At 39.2% G+C, this 13,305-nt stretch overlaps 2 protein-coding genes across 2 annotated transcripts; one reads left to right on the top strand and one right to left on the bottom strand.

Moving 5' to 3' along the window:
* The first annotated feature begins 3,144 nt into the window (after positions 1 to 3,144).
* On the top strand, positions 3,145 to 6,642 carry mrto4 (MRT4 homolog, ribosome maturation factor). The gene is made up of 8 exons (XM_048254679.1): positions 3,145 to 3,247; positions 3,783 to 3,841; positions 4,093 to 4,196; positions 4,304 to 4,385; positions 5,246 to 5,313; positions 5,465 to 5,616; positions 5,718 to 5,794; positions 6,235 to 6,642. Exons 1-8 carry the CDS (start codon positions 3,220 to 3,222, stop codon positions 6,379 to 6,381), a joined length of 717 nt encoding a protein of 238 aa, XP_048110636.1. The 5' UTR covers positions 3,145 to 3,219; the 3' UTR covers positions 6,382 to 6,642.
* A 115-nt stretch (positions 6,643 to 6,757) lies between these two features.
* Positions 6,758 to 11,772, bottom strand: akr7a3 (aldo-keto reductase family 7, member A3 (aflatoxin aldehyde reductase)). Its single transcript, XM_048254678.1, is given in 8 exon segments — positions 6,758 to 7,263; positions 7,504 to 7,633; positions 7,976 to 8,014; positions 8,016 to 8,073; positions 8,470 to 8,566; positions 9,606 to 9,710; positions 10,243 to 10,430; positions 11,437 to 11,772. Coding segments are annotated over 8 exon segments (1,065 nt in total). The 5' UTR covers positions 11,723 to 11,772; the 3' UTR covers positions 6,758 to 7,101.
* Positions 11,773 to 13,305: the final 1,533 nt, after the last annotated feature.

Raw genomic sequence — 13,305 nt, forward strand, 5'->3', positions numbered from 1 at the left:
ATGTGTGTCAGGTTGCTATACAATGCAGTACGTGGACACACAAATGACCTTCAGCTCATGTGTGACATGAAAACACAGACTGTTTTTCCATAAACAAATAAAACAAAAGATACCAACCTCTAACAATAAACACAAAACAAAATGGTAAGACATGGACTTAGCCATGCATTCATTAGGAACCACCTGAAGACAAGCAATACAACTAGTATGGATAGCAACAGTCTCTGGGCTGGATCTGGGCCTGAGGCCTTTTTTTCATATGCACAGAGCTGAAGTTAAATTATATGTTTAGTGTAAATTTGTTTGATGACCTATATATTGTTATTGTCTCTCTCTCCCTCCCTTTCTCTCTCTCCCTCTACCATTCTCTCTTTCTCTCTCTCTCTCTGTCAGCCTGCTGGCCTGCATCTGCTGTGTAGAATCAGTGGGTAATTGGTAATTCATCAATTAAAGAGATTACATGCTATAGTCTATTAAAGGGGAGAGAAAGTTTCCGGTTGTTAAGGGTAGACAAATAATGCAGAGACTTTGCATGCACCTCTTTGATTCCCCTTTAACCCCCCCACCCCCATCCAAGAATAGAGATATAGAGAGTCTCCCATCCCATTCCTGACTAGACTTCTAAATGGGACATTGAAGTCGTTTTAAATACCTAGTGAAAAAGTAAAATGTATTTTTATGTATTTCATCATAAAAGTGTAGCATTTACCTCACATTCAAACCCTGAGTTTATGCATGGACATGCAAGTCATATTAGGCCTACAGATTAAAGGTGTTTCAACACCTGCTAGGTCATAGAGGTGTGAAAGGCTTCAACCGGTAAATGTTGCATGTCAAAATTAAATGGCTATATTGATCCATAACTTCACTGGGTGAAAGGATGAGGAAAGAAAGCAGGATCATTCCAGTTTGCCGTTTCTGCACTGTCAGATTCTTGAAAGCTGACAAGCTGAACAACACCACTGACCACTTCTGCATAATTTCATGGAGTGCTGAAATGTATACTATTTTTGACCATAAGTGAAACTCATAACTTTGGCTTAGGCTACAGCACAAATTTTCGATCCATAGATAAAAAAATAAGCAAGTCTGTCCTCTGAATTGTGTTTCAAAACTGCATCAGATTGATACATTTAAATGTTAAAATATACAACATTTTCTTCCGCGGGAGCATGCCCCCGGACTCCCATACGATACACAACATCATGAACGCGGGTTCAGCCAATAACCAAAAATGTTTATTTCTATTTATTTTGTTTGGTAAGGCTTACAACTTATGTTAATCAGTGGTGCATTCTTTAGCATTTCAGTGGTTGTAGATCCTTTTGGATCTAATGTTAATTTAAGGGTCAGCCGTGGCCTACTGGTTAGCGCTTCGGACCAGTAGGAATGGCTGAAGTGCCCTTGAGCAAGGCACCCCTCACTGCTCCCCAAGCGCTGCTGTTGTAGCAGGCAGCTCACTGCGCCGGGATTAGTGTGTGCTTCTGTTCACTGTGTGTTTCACTAATTCACAGATTGGGATAAATGCAAAGACCAAATTTCCCTCCCGGGATATACTTATACTTACTTATTTAACCCTGGTCCCAACACAAACCACTGATGGTATGAAATGGTATAATTTTGTATCTTTTATTTTTTACAGTAATAATGCTGAACGAGCCATATGCGGCAAAATTTTGGTTGGCCCCAACAAATCTCACTCCAAGGATTTTTGAAAAGTTGGCAGCTCTGTTAGGACTGTGCTTTTGCCTCAGTTAGCCTACATCTCCATTCTCAAGCTTTGCAACAAACACATATTTTGAAATCTCTTAATACTTTGTTTACTTGCAGATGGAATGAGTATTGCTAGCAGGCGACCCATTTAGTAAATGAAGGGTTTTACATTCGAGAACAAAGTGTGCAGATTAAGAAAGAATTACACAATCCCTTTAGGTAATCTAGCTTCTTGAAGGCCTACAGTGGTTTGCATTTTAGCCCAGAACTCATTAAATCTGTAGATTACAATACATAGGCTATCTTTGTGTGAGAATGACATTTTGGAAGGGATTTGACCAGATTTAAAGTTGTACAGTAGCCTAATTAAGAAAATGAACTTTATAGAAATAGTGTTGTGTAGCCTAAATTTTCGTTAAGGATATAGGTAGATGAAAAATAAATTGACCACAGATAAAGGTTGTTGGCTCAGATCCATCGATGGCTATGGTTAACAGTGAGTTAGAGCTCCACAGAGGTGGACATCCCAGCTTCAGAAAGTAAAGGTACTACTACCCCATACTTGTTCCAACTGTTCACATTCTAGCTGATTCAAATTAACAGAACCCCTCAGCCAGGTAGAGGAGCATATTTGTGAAATCTCTTGCATTAAGTGCACAGACAGAACCAATGTATGGTAGGGCTTTCACTTTCTGGATTTTCCTCTTCCAGGATGTCCAGCTGGACTGTCAGTCAGCACATTTTTTCTGTCTGTATTTCTCTCAGGGTGAATCACATCAAACAGGCATATTAACAAAAAACAGATGTGCCACAACAATCTAGGGTATACAAATACATAATATTATGTCTTATGTCTTATGTCTTATTCAAATATGTTTGAAGTGTGTGTGTGTGTGTGTGTTTGAGAGAGAGAGAGAGAGAGTGTGTGTGTGTATGCTTGGTTTTGGTTTATTTTTACAGTCTGTGATCTGTGTTATTGCAATGCAGTAGTGCAATAACATCAAAAATAATGATTTTTTCGGACCGATTTTGCCTCACAATAGACTGCAGGCCATATCGATAAGTGTCACACAAATAACATGAATAGAATTTATAGGCCATCTCAATTCTGGGACTGCGTGCTCAGCAGACCATATAGGCAATGACCTGAAATGTATAAAATATTTAAACAGCACAACTGTACCACTTAGTGGAGAAAAGAAGAATCGCAACACATATGCCTCTGTCTCGAGATGGTGTGCCCAATTTTTAGCCTGACTCATCTTTTCATTCGTGTAAGAGACAATCAGTCCATACAAACTATAATTACACTGTAAAGTCACTGTAATTATAAACTAACTAAAACGTGTAATATTTATATGTAACATATTTTATTGAATCAAATGTGAAATGTATCTTTTATCCAGTTTGCTTTTATTTTTAGACAGGCGCTCCGTGAAAAACTAGGAAGACTAATAGAAACATTTGGGGTCCTACCACAGCTACTGCGACTACAACGTGAGAGCCATGCCGAAGTCGAAGAGGGATAAGAAAAGTAAGATAGTTGAAGTTATTGTGGTAGTTTTTAGAGTTGTCAACAAGTTACAACGATGCAATTCTATATATATTAATGTAATAAGACTATGATTACAATTACGCTTTAAACCATTGCAAAAGAGCTCGATTTTATAGCAACATTAGCATAGTTGTCTTTACCCTTTAACATTAGCCTCCCAATACTTTTGTAATAAACATTACATGTTGATCCGTTCTGTCTTTGTCGGTCAACCCTGCCTGAAATTGGCATTTATTGGTGTAGCCTCTGATATATGTGTAACCTACTACACTGATACCACGGCGACCTGTTATATTGTCAGTTGGCATCCCTTGTAGCTAAGTACAGTGAGAAATGTAGATATGGTAGGATCATGTTATTCGTTTAGATAGATAGATAGATAGATAGATAGATACTTTATTGATCCCCAGGGGAAATTCAAGTTTAGATAATTGGCTTTAACTTTAGCCAGATCCTCAAGCTGAGTATGTTGCCATTGCAAAGTGATGGAGAATGCCGTTTTCCTCTTTTACAGTATCTTTAACGAAAACAGCCAAGAAGGGGCTGGAATTGAAACAGACTTTAATTGAAGAGGTGTGTATTCTTTTTTTCTCATTCCCTTACAAGAAATAACTGCAGTTGTTTTCTGAAGTGCAATGCGGTACAATTCATTTTCATGTCGAAAATACTGCATGCCTGCATATGAACTGCAAGGAATTCCTCAAACTTGTGCAGTGCAGATTTGACACGTTCAAAACTGCAGTTATTTTTGTACGGGTTATCTTAACATTCATGGGATTGGTTTGATTTGGTTTCCTAACTCTTAATGTTGCATGGCTCTTCAGTTGCGGAAATGTGTGGACATATACAGAAACGTTTTCATCTTCTCTGTGGAAAACATGAGGAACAACAAATTGAAAGACATAAGGACAGCGTGGAAACACAGTCGGTAAGATTGCTTCCCCTGGGAAAGTGTGGCTCATCCAGTTTTGAGGTACTCTACACACTACACCAATGGCCAGCATTGTATCACCTGTTGTGGATTTTCGATTTCAGGTTCTTCTTTGGGAAGAACAAAGTCATGATGATTGCTTTGGGTAGAGGACCAACAGATGAATACAAGGACAACCTACATAAGGTAAACATGTTTTACAGTGTCTGGATGATGCACTTTAAAGTTTCCAGACTGTGATCTAATTCATTGTGATTCATGTCCTGTGTAACATTGACTACATTTCCATGCACACCATATTCCAGTTTTATTCTGAATAATGACAATATTCCGATTACGCGATGAGTCGTGTAAACACCTTATTCCAGCTGCCATAACCCAAATAAGGTAATATTCTGAATACTAAAAACCGGAAGAACACCCCTAGCAACCGGAATATTGTGACATCGAAACACGCTAGTCGGAAAATGCCCTTTTCAGAATATTAAATTCCTTCTGCGCGTGTTCGTGCAAGGAATTTTGGTAGCTTGCTTTGATGCCCTGACACGTTGCTAACATAGCGAAAAGTAGTGGCAAAAAGTTTGCACTTCTAGAGTGAAGACGGGGTCAATTTATCCATTAAAACCTGAACGTTTAAATGTTAAGATAGAATTTTTGGATGGGGGAAAGCATCGTAATGCTCAGACGCAGGTTTGCGTGCACAGCGAACAGATGAAGAATCAGTGAAAAACCCTCAGAGCGGCCTATAATGCAAAACAATAGCGGCAGTAATCTGGCCTAATGAACCTATTTTGTGGTCATGAATGAAATTCATGGACAGAGACCATTGAGACGTCCTGATGCAGACACTACTTCTACTGCGCTTGCTGCCTGCCTTATTCACCATATGCTGATTAACACGTAAACGGAAATATTCCGTGTATGCTACACATGAAAACATCTTATTCTGAATATTACCATAGCCATAATGTGGTCCCTAATCTGAATATGGTGTGCATGGAAACATAGTCTGTCATCGACTCTCCTAACATTTGATCATATTCCAGGTCAGCAGATTCCTTAAAGGAGAAGTTGGCGTCTTGTTCACAAATAAAACGAAGGAAGAGGTGCAAGAGTAAGTACAAATCTGACTCCAACGTTTGTTAGTGAAAGTTTTTACTTACTTTAATACTGCAGTGAGCAAGCCCTCTGTAAGACTTTCACATTCCACAATAAAATCTTTTCAACTGTATTTCTCAGTCCATGATTATTGTCTGTTTTGACAGATATTTTGACAACTTCAAAGAAACAGACTATGCCCGGGCAGGAAACGTAGCACAGATGGCTGTGACCCTAGATGAGGGGCCACTGGAGCAGTTCCCACACTCAATGGAACCCCAGCTCCGACAGTTAGGGCTGCCCACAGCCCTGAAGAAAGGTAAGTAGTCAGGCGGAGGATGGATTCCGAATGCATTTAGTGATTCTACCAGACGTATAAGTTTCCGTCGTAATCTCATTGACTTCTGTATCTGCTATTAGGAGTGGTCACTCTCATTAAAGACTATGAGGTATGCAAAGATGGAGACACGTTGACACCTGAACAGGCTCGCATTTTGGTGAGTGATTGCTTGTTCTTTTTTTATCTGCTTTATAGTGCAGATTCTAATGTTTTACCCCAGACTTGTCTTATTGTGTTTCTGAACTTAGCCGAGACTGTATTGTAAAAAATTACTTCCCTTGAACAGAAGACTTGACTTCTGCAGCCATTTAAATTGCATATGAATCTAACAAACTCTTAGTGCCTTTCTTAATAAATTATGCATTAAGACATTTGTTAAGGTGTAGTCTTTAATTCTAATCCAGTGCACTTTGTCAAGTTCAGCGCATTTCTCCTCACGTGTCTCTTCCAATTAATCAACAACATTGCTTCAGGAGCACCAAAGTGAAGGGTGTATTTGATTCTTTTACAAGGACCAAAGACCTTACCTTTAAATTGACTGCAGATGTTGCATACAGTAGGTTCTGTGTCAAATATGAGTTCTTTGTGTTCTTTCAGAAACTCTTTGCAATTGAAATGGCAGAATTCAAATTGACGTTAAAGTGCATGTGGAACTCTGAGACGGGAGACTTTAAGAAGCTATCAGAAGAGAGCGAGAGTATGCAAGACAAGGAGGACATGGAAGACGATGATGGGAGCGAATAAAATGGACATTCAACATGTTTAAGACATTATCTCTCTCTCTCCTCCCCTTCAATTTTATTTTGTTTCCTGCCTTATTGCATTTGACAAAATATCTGGACTTGTCTGGACTGTGGAACATGTGAGGACATTTGCTGGGAGCAGTGTTTGAGATTCCCACTAATGTATGATTATTATGTGTAAATTCCAATCTTGAAACGGCAAAGGATGTTTTGTAACTGTCAAACTGTCATAAATACATTAAAATATAATGTAGACAGGTCAGCATGTTGTTTTTCCCCCATTTTTGGCATGGGACCGAGTATACTGTAGAGTAAGGAAGGCATCACAGTACAAATAGTATTTACCTGTAAATTAAATACCCAAACCACACCATAGCCATAGAAAATTAGACTTTTAATAATATTGGAAACAAAGAAGTAGAGCGTCTTGTATAGCAACTGTCCAATCTCCATAAATTCATCACATTTTTGCAGCCAACAATGCTGAACTGTAGTACAGTGCAGCCACCTAAAATGACTTCTATGTCTGTGAACTGCAGCTTGTCATAATTAAGGCAATTTTTCCACAACCAGGAATAGATTAATATCCACTGTCTTGCATAGATTGAAAAAAATACCAATGGGGAATTGATTCACATCTCAAGTCCTCAGTGTGTGGCCATCTTCTCATGTCCAGTTCAGTCCTCCCAGATCCCTAATAAGCAGGCTTACCCTGGTGCCTTTAGCGGAAATAGTTGGGACACTCGTGGGCGACTAAGTCCCAGGCCTGCTTGAAGGCCTCCACCACCTCTACCTTCAAAGGACCCTCTTCGGAGGCATTGAGGTTCTCAAGGAGCTGCTCCATGGTAGACATGCCAATGATCATGCCATCGCCAAGCTCTCCCTACCAAACAACAGGCATTAAGAGTTAAAAGAGTAGTTACTCATACATATAATAAAACAGGCCAGATGTCTTACTGTTATATATATATATATATATATATATATATAATAAAATATAGTATATTATATAAAAGGCCTTATAAATAATAAAGCAGTTCAAACATCTAAAAAAAAACCTGACTTTTCAGCTAAGATGTCCAACATATGATTACGGTGTACTCATGGTCATCAAAATGGCTACCTTGAGGTGAGAATGGTGGTACATCCAGCGGATAGCGGCTGAGGTAAGAGTGGGTTTGTTTGTGCCATATGCCGCTTCCAGTGCCTTCCGAACTAGGTCAACTCCTTGGAAGTGGCTCTCTTTCCAATATCTGCATGACACAAAAATACAGAGCTGTGTAAGTACATCTTCCATACAGTGCTCTTCGGTTGTTTGAAATGTAAGAATCCAATAGCATACTTTTCCTCACATTCATCAAGGGAACATTTGATCCACTACACACCATTAGGTCAAAAGAGTGTCAAGTCTTTTTTTAGTTAGGTAAAACTTGTGAAACTACTGTGAAGTTAGTTTGATTTTACTTGCACCTAATTTAAGTGACCACAAGCATGCAGTGTAATGTGGATAATGGTAATTTCTTAATTTTCATTTTGGCATAAACATCGCAAAGATTATTCCATCCAAGTGTTTTTGCCTGTGTGTGTGTCCATACCGATCTCTGTAGGCTCCTGCCCAGTTGTTGCCAAAAAAGCCCAGCAGGCTGGCTTGTGTCTTTGTCCTCGTAGTGATACTTCCCCGTGAGGAGGCCGCCTGTATGGACAGACCGGTGTGCTGTTAATGTGGCTGACCCATGGAGCAGGAACATGGTGAGACTACTCTAATCATCACTCTTAGGTTAAGTTTACTGTTGGCTTTTATAATAGTCCAAGGCACTTTCTTTTCAGCACTGAAAATATTCTAAGAGTATGCGACAGCATTTGCCGAAGACATAGACATGTAATGTCGACATCTATGTTTGTTTCAATTTTCTTCACTTTTATATTGAATTATTGAATTCCTTGAATTTCCCCTGGGGATCAATAAAGTATCTATCTATCTATCTATCTATCTATCTATCTATCTATATGTAGGCTGTGTATTCAGAGTAGAGACATCAGTAATACCGATGGGAGATAATGCACAAGTCAGATTTTGTCATCACAGTACCTGCCAGAGGGTTGTATGCATAGAAGCGCATGCCAAAGTTTCTAAGACATGGGAGCAGTTCTGTCTCCACCTGTCTTGTGGTGGAATTGTACATGCCCTGTAAGGAGGAAGAGCACATCAGTGCTGAGTGGAAGACATGAGCCGTGTATGTTCAACAGCTTAGGGTTGAACATGAAGGCACGTCAGGTTTATAATGATCAAACCAGAGATTAGAAACGGTTCAAAGAACGAAAATGAAAACCAGAAACAAACACAATTTTTGGAAGAATGTAACCAAAAATGGGAACAAAACCAATTTTACTTGTTCCGGAGTGAAAACGCAACGCGCACACAATTTTACATAACCGATTAATAATGGTATTTATCGTTCCAATGAATCTTTCTTCGAATATTATTCAAAGGTCCTTAGGCTTGGAAAGTCACCTGCCCATGCAGGCCCCTCAGACCCCTTATAGGATGAATTTAGTCAGATTTTATGAATCAGTTTCTCCCCTGAATAATAGTCTAGACCTACTAAAAGGATTTTCATATCCGACACCATCTAATTGCCTTTTCCATGTATGTAGCCTAAATTACTGAAACGTTGTGAAATAACATAGGCTACCAGAGACACTAGGAAAATATCTATAGGGCTGTCATACAGTTGGTAGCACCAGGTCTTAAAGCAAGGACATTTTCTGTGCCTGAAGTTAGGACACAGACATTTAAAATCTGATAATATATAGGCTAATTGCCTACTTTCAAATCTCGCCCCATGACTGAATTCAGGCAAGCTTTAAGGCTGTTGCGGGGAAAAAAAGCCTATAGTATCGTGCCATCAGCCATAAATCAATTTGTAAAGGCAATGTCATTTTTACAAGAATTAACTTTACAGTTCTTCCATAACATTCTAAACGGTTACCATTTAGAGGAGAGGCCTTGGAACACTGGAACAGGAATGAAAAAATATGTTTTTGCTCAGAACAAACCTAAATGAAAATCATTATGTTCCTGGATCAAACAGACACAACAACACCAGATTTGTGTTCATTTTGTCTTGATCTCAGGTTAAGTTCAGCTGCCTGGATTTAGCCATTCACTGAATGAATACTAATGTCAGTTTAGATGAAAGAATAATCAACATCTTATTCCCTTACCTGATAGACTGTGGGAAGAACCCAGTTGTTGTGTTTGCATATGCAGTAGATTTCTGCAACCTCCCAGGATGCATAGTTAGATAAACCAAGCTCCTTGTACTTTCCCTGAAAAAGGATTATAACATGTTTACAAATCTGGATTGGTTTATAGCTTTTTAGTTTATAGCTTTATAGTTTTCTTGGCCATGTATCTGTAATCTTGACAAGCTATCCAGGGAAAAATATATTGTCCAGATAGCAAATAAAAGGATCTGGGCCAGAATAGCTCTAGTCAAAGGATGAGAATTGGGGCAGATCTGTTTCTATGTCTGCTATTATCTGGTCAGTGCCAACCCATGAGGTGGAAATTCCCTTTCCAGCTGACCTGCTCTGTGGCTCTCCAAAGAAAGAGAGAGAACCCAAGACGTGCCAGAGAATGTGAAGAGGTAAGAGCAAAAGTCGCAAAATATAAATAAATGTTACTACATGTCTGGTATGTATGTCTGGTGGTGCTCAGCCAACTACAAGAAAAGTCTCTATAACAAGCCTATTGAAAAGTACAAATAATCCATGTGAAGGTTATAATCAATCAATGGTCCTAATGGTCATAAATAGTCAGCGAGAGGTCATTAATGGTCTTCTAGCCTGGCTGACATACCTCCTTGTGCAGCTCATTGCAGGCTCGAAGTGTGTCCACTATGGGATTCTGGTGGTCTGGAGCATGCAGGTAAAAGATGTCCACACACTGTGTGTGTAGCCTTTTCAGAGACGTCTCTAACTGCGAGCGAACACTCTCCGGCTTCAGGGTCTTTCCATCCCATGGGTTTGCTTTGGTTGCGATACTCACTGAGGACAGAAAGATTGAAATCAAAGTGTGATCAGGGTGCTTGACATTTACTGAAATACAATTTTTTGCATACCCAAACTATTTTTTTCCCTTTCTAAGACCTCTAATCTTTTAGCATGTTTTACTGAAGTATACCTTCCAAACTTTTTCAAGACTTTCACACAAATGTCCATAGCCTACTGTTGTGTTCTATTCATGGGTTTCATCAGGTCCCTGTCCACAGGTGTATAAAATCAAGCACCTTGATTATCAATGCAGACTGCATGGTGCTTAATTAATTAATAAACCTGTGAAAAGGGACCTGATGAAACCCATGAATACTGTACATTCGCCAGTAGGTGGCGAGAACGCGTTATTCATTATGTACGTGTTCTGATATGGGGAGAAGAAGAATACATGGAGAATGAATGACGTTACTGTTGTACTGCGTACTTATTACTTACAGATTACTCACAGTTACTTCGCATACCTACTATCGTAGAGTTATTATTACTTTACAACCTAACTCTCCCAGACTTTTCAGACTATTGTTTTAGTTTTGCAACATCATGACTGGCCCCTTCACCCTAACTGCAGCAGTCACCTTTTGAAAAGTAACCTGGCGTGAGTTGTTTATGAAGTAATTCTTTAACTATCTAATCCAGATAACAACTAGGCCTAGAAGAACCGCACCGGATCAGGGCCGGGTGTCCAGATCACCCCAGACGTCGGGCAGCACGTCAAAAGTTATGGCTGTGTGCGTGCACATTAATTTGATTTAGGCGATTGCTAATGGGAGTAAGTTCGAGCTTCCTGCATTAAAAACATGAAAAAATTGCAGAATGATACACAGAACATGCGTGTAATAAAGTGTTTCAGGTGTTTGGTTGAAGAAGCTCGTAGCTCACTCATTCATTCAATCATTCTACTATTTGTGCAAAATTGAACAGCCTACCCTGGCCATGGCAGCTTTACACAATCACTCGAAACGATTGTAATGCAATAGTCCACAATTGAGACAGTTACCATTCTTGGGTAGGTCCATTCCACCAATAATCGTCTCTGCCTGTCCATCTGTGTACATGAATGCTGTATCTAACTCTCTGTGTCCACGGTCCAGGAAAGCTTTCACCATTTTCTCACTCAACTCCGCGTCAGCGCGCCCCCCAAATGCCATCGATCCCAGTAGCGTGATCGGGATTTTGGCGTTTGAAGACATGTTTTGGTGTTGGACCAGGGCTATATTATTCAATCCAGTGAAAACTCGTTGATGTACTGAGCAAAGGCCTACTCTAGCTATTGCAGCGAGCATAATAAAACCACGGCGGGTCAGCTGAGTATAACGTGGGCAGGGAACGTTCACGTTCGAGCGAAGATAAGGGACTGTCTCAAAAGTGTTGTGGATGACATGCACGTAGGGGGGCAGGGCTGTCAACAAAATATACCATTGGTCAAAATTGGGAAGGAGACCTTGAACAGTACAGGGTCCATATATTTCTCTTGAAGATGTACGGCACACGTGCAGTAATAAAAAAATATTTTTGATTGAATAAAAAAATATCCTTGTTCCAATCCTTTGACTGCAATTTAGGAATAATTTAAGTCATTGTATTATTCCTTGTTCTATTGTTCATACCTGTAGATGGCACTAAAACACAAATGGCTCCCCTGTTAAAATGTTTTCTAATCGTGGAAAGGGCCAAGATAATTCGGACCTATGTAGTGTAGTCTTTAATATTAAAGGCTTCGAGGACATTAACAAATACGGCTGTGATATTAATTTAGGTCCTATTGGCAGTCTGAATAATGCAGGCTACCATTCACATCTAAAACGTTGTCTAATAAAATGAGCTACAATGAAGATTTGTCATTTCAAATTTTTACTTGGCCTACCTTGTTGTGCATACTAAAATGTCAAACTGACTTCTACCCTGTTATGTGGTATAGCTTGTCTGGACAGATCGTTTTTTAGGTTTGTCATACTTTGTCATAGGCCTACTGTTTGTCATGATTTTAACAATGTTTATCACCCCTGTGATATTTTTAACTTCAGTGCCATTAGCCAGTCAGCAACTCTTAGGAAGGAGTGTAACATACCAAATTAAATAGCTGGTGTCTCTAATAGCCTATACATCATACATACAGAGTCCAGCATTTCACATTTTCAACTTGAAACACTGAGTAAAATCTTGGAAGTAAAAAAAATCCCTGTATTACCTATAGATGGCAGCAAAACACAAGCCAGTCTGTAAACCTTTTGAGATGGAGCGCCATCAGTTAAGCTTTTTCAGATTTTCAAAGTCTTTCAAGAAATGGACAACCTATTGGATGCAGATGCTGTCTTGATGTAGGCCTATAAGCAATCAGCATTATGGGCCAAATATTCACATCTAAAACGTTTTGTAATATAAATATTTGTAGTATCAGTATTATTATTATTATTATTATTATTATTATTATTATTTTACTCTGGAAATGTTCAAGTTATAAATGAGATGAATGGGATCTGATTGTTTTTGGTTTCCAACACTGGCTGATATCAACTAAGTCCAGGGTTTTCATATGTTATGCTTGTGACATTGTAGACCCATCAACCACATAGCAGTTAGTTCTAATTCATATTTGCCCATACTTTACCTGTTGCCCATTAAGCAGAGTCAGCCAAAGACCTCTTCAGTTCAGTCTATCTTATGGGGAAGCAGAGACGTGCTTACTCTTTTTGCCCAGTGGCATGGCCTTTCACAGACTAATTACATAAATATATTACAAAATTAGATTGCTTTCACATTATTTCAAATTAAGAAATGCAAATCTCATACAGAGTGGTTTATCTGCATGGACTCCCTTGAGCAGGATGTAATGGTTCTAGCAGTATTCAGTATTCCTCTGGTGATG

Source organism: Alosa alosa, chromosome 10 (genome assembly GCF_017589495.1).
Source record: "Alosa alosa isolate M-15738 ecotype Scorff River chromosome 10, AALO_Geno_1.1, whole genome shotgun sequence".
NCBI classification, from domain to species: Eukaryota; Metazoa; Chordata; class Actinopteri; order Clupeiformes; family Clupeidae; genus Alosa; species Alosa alosa.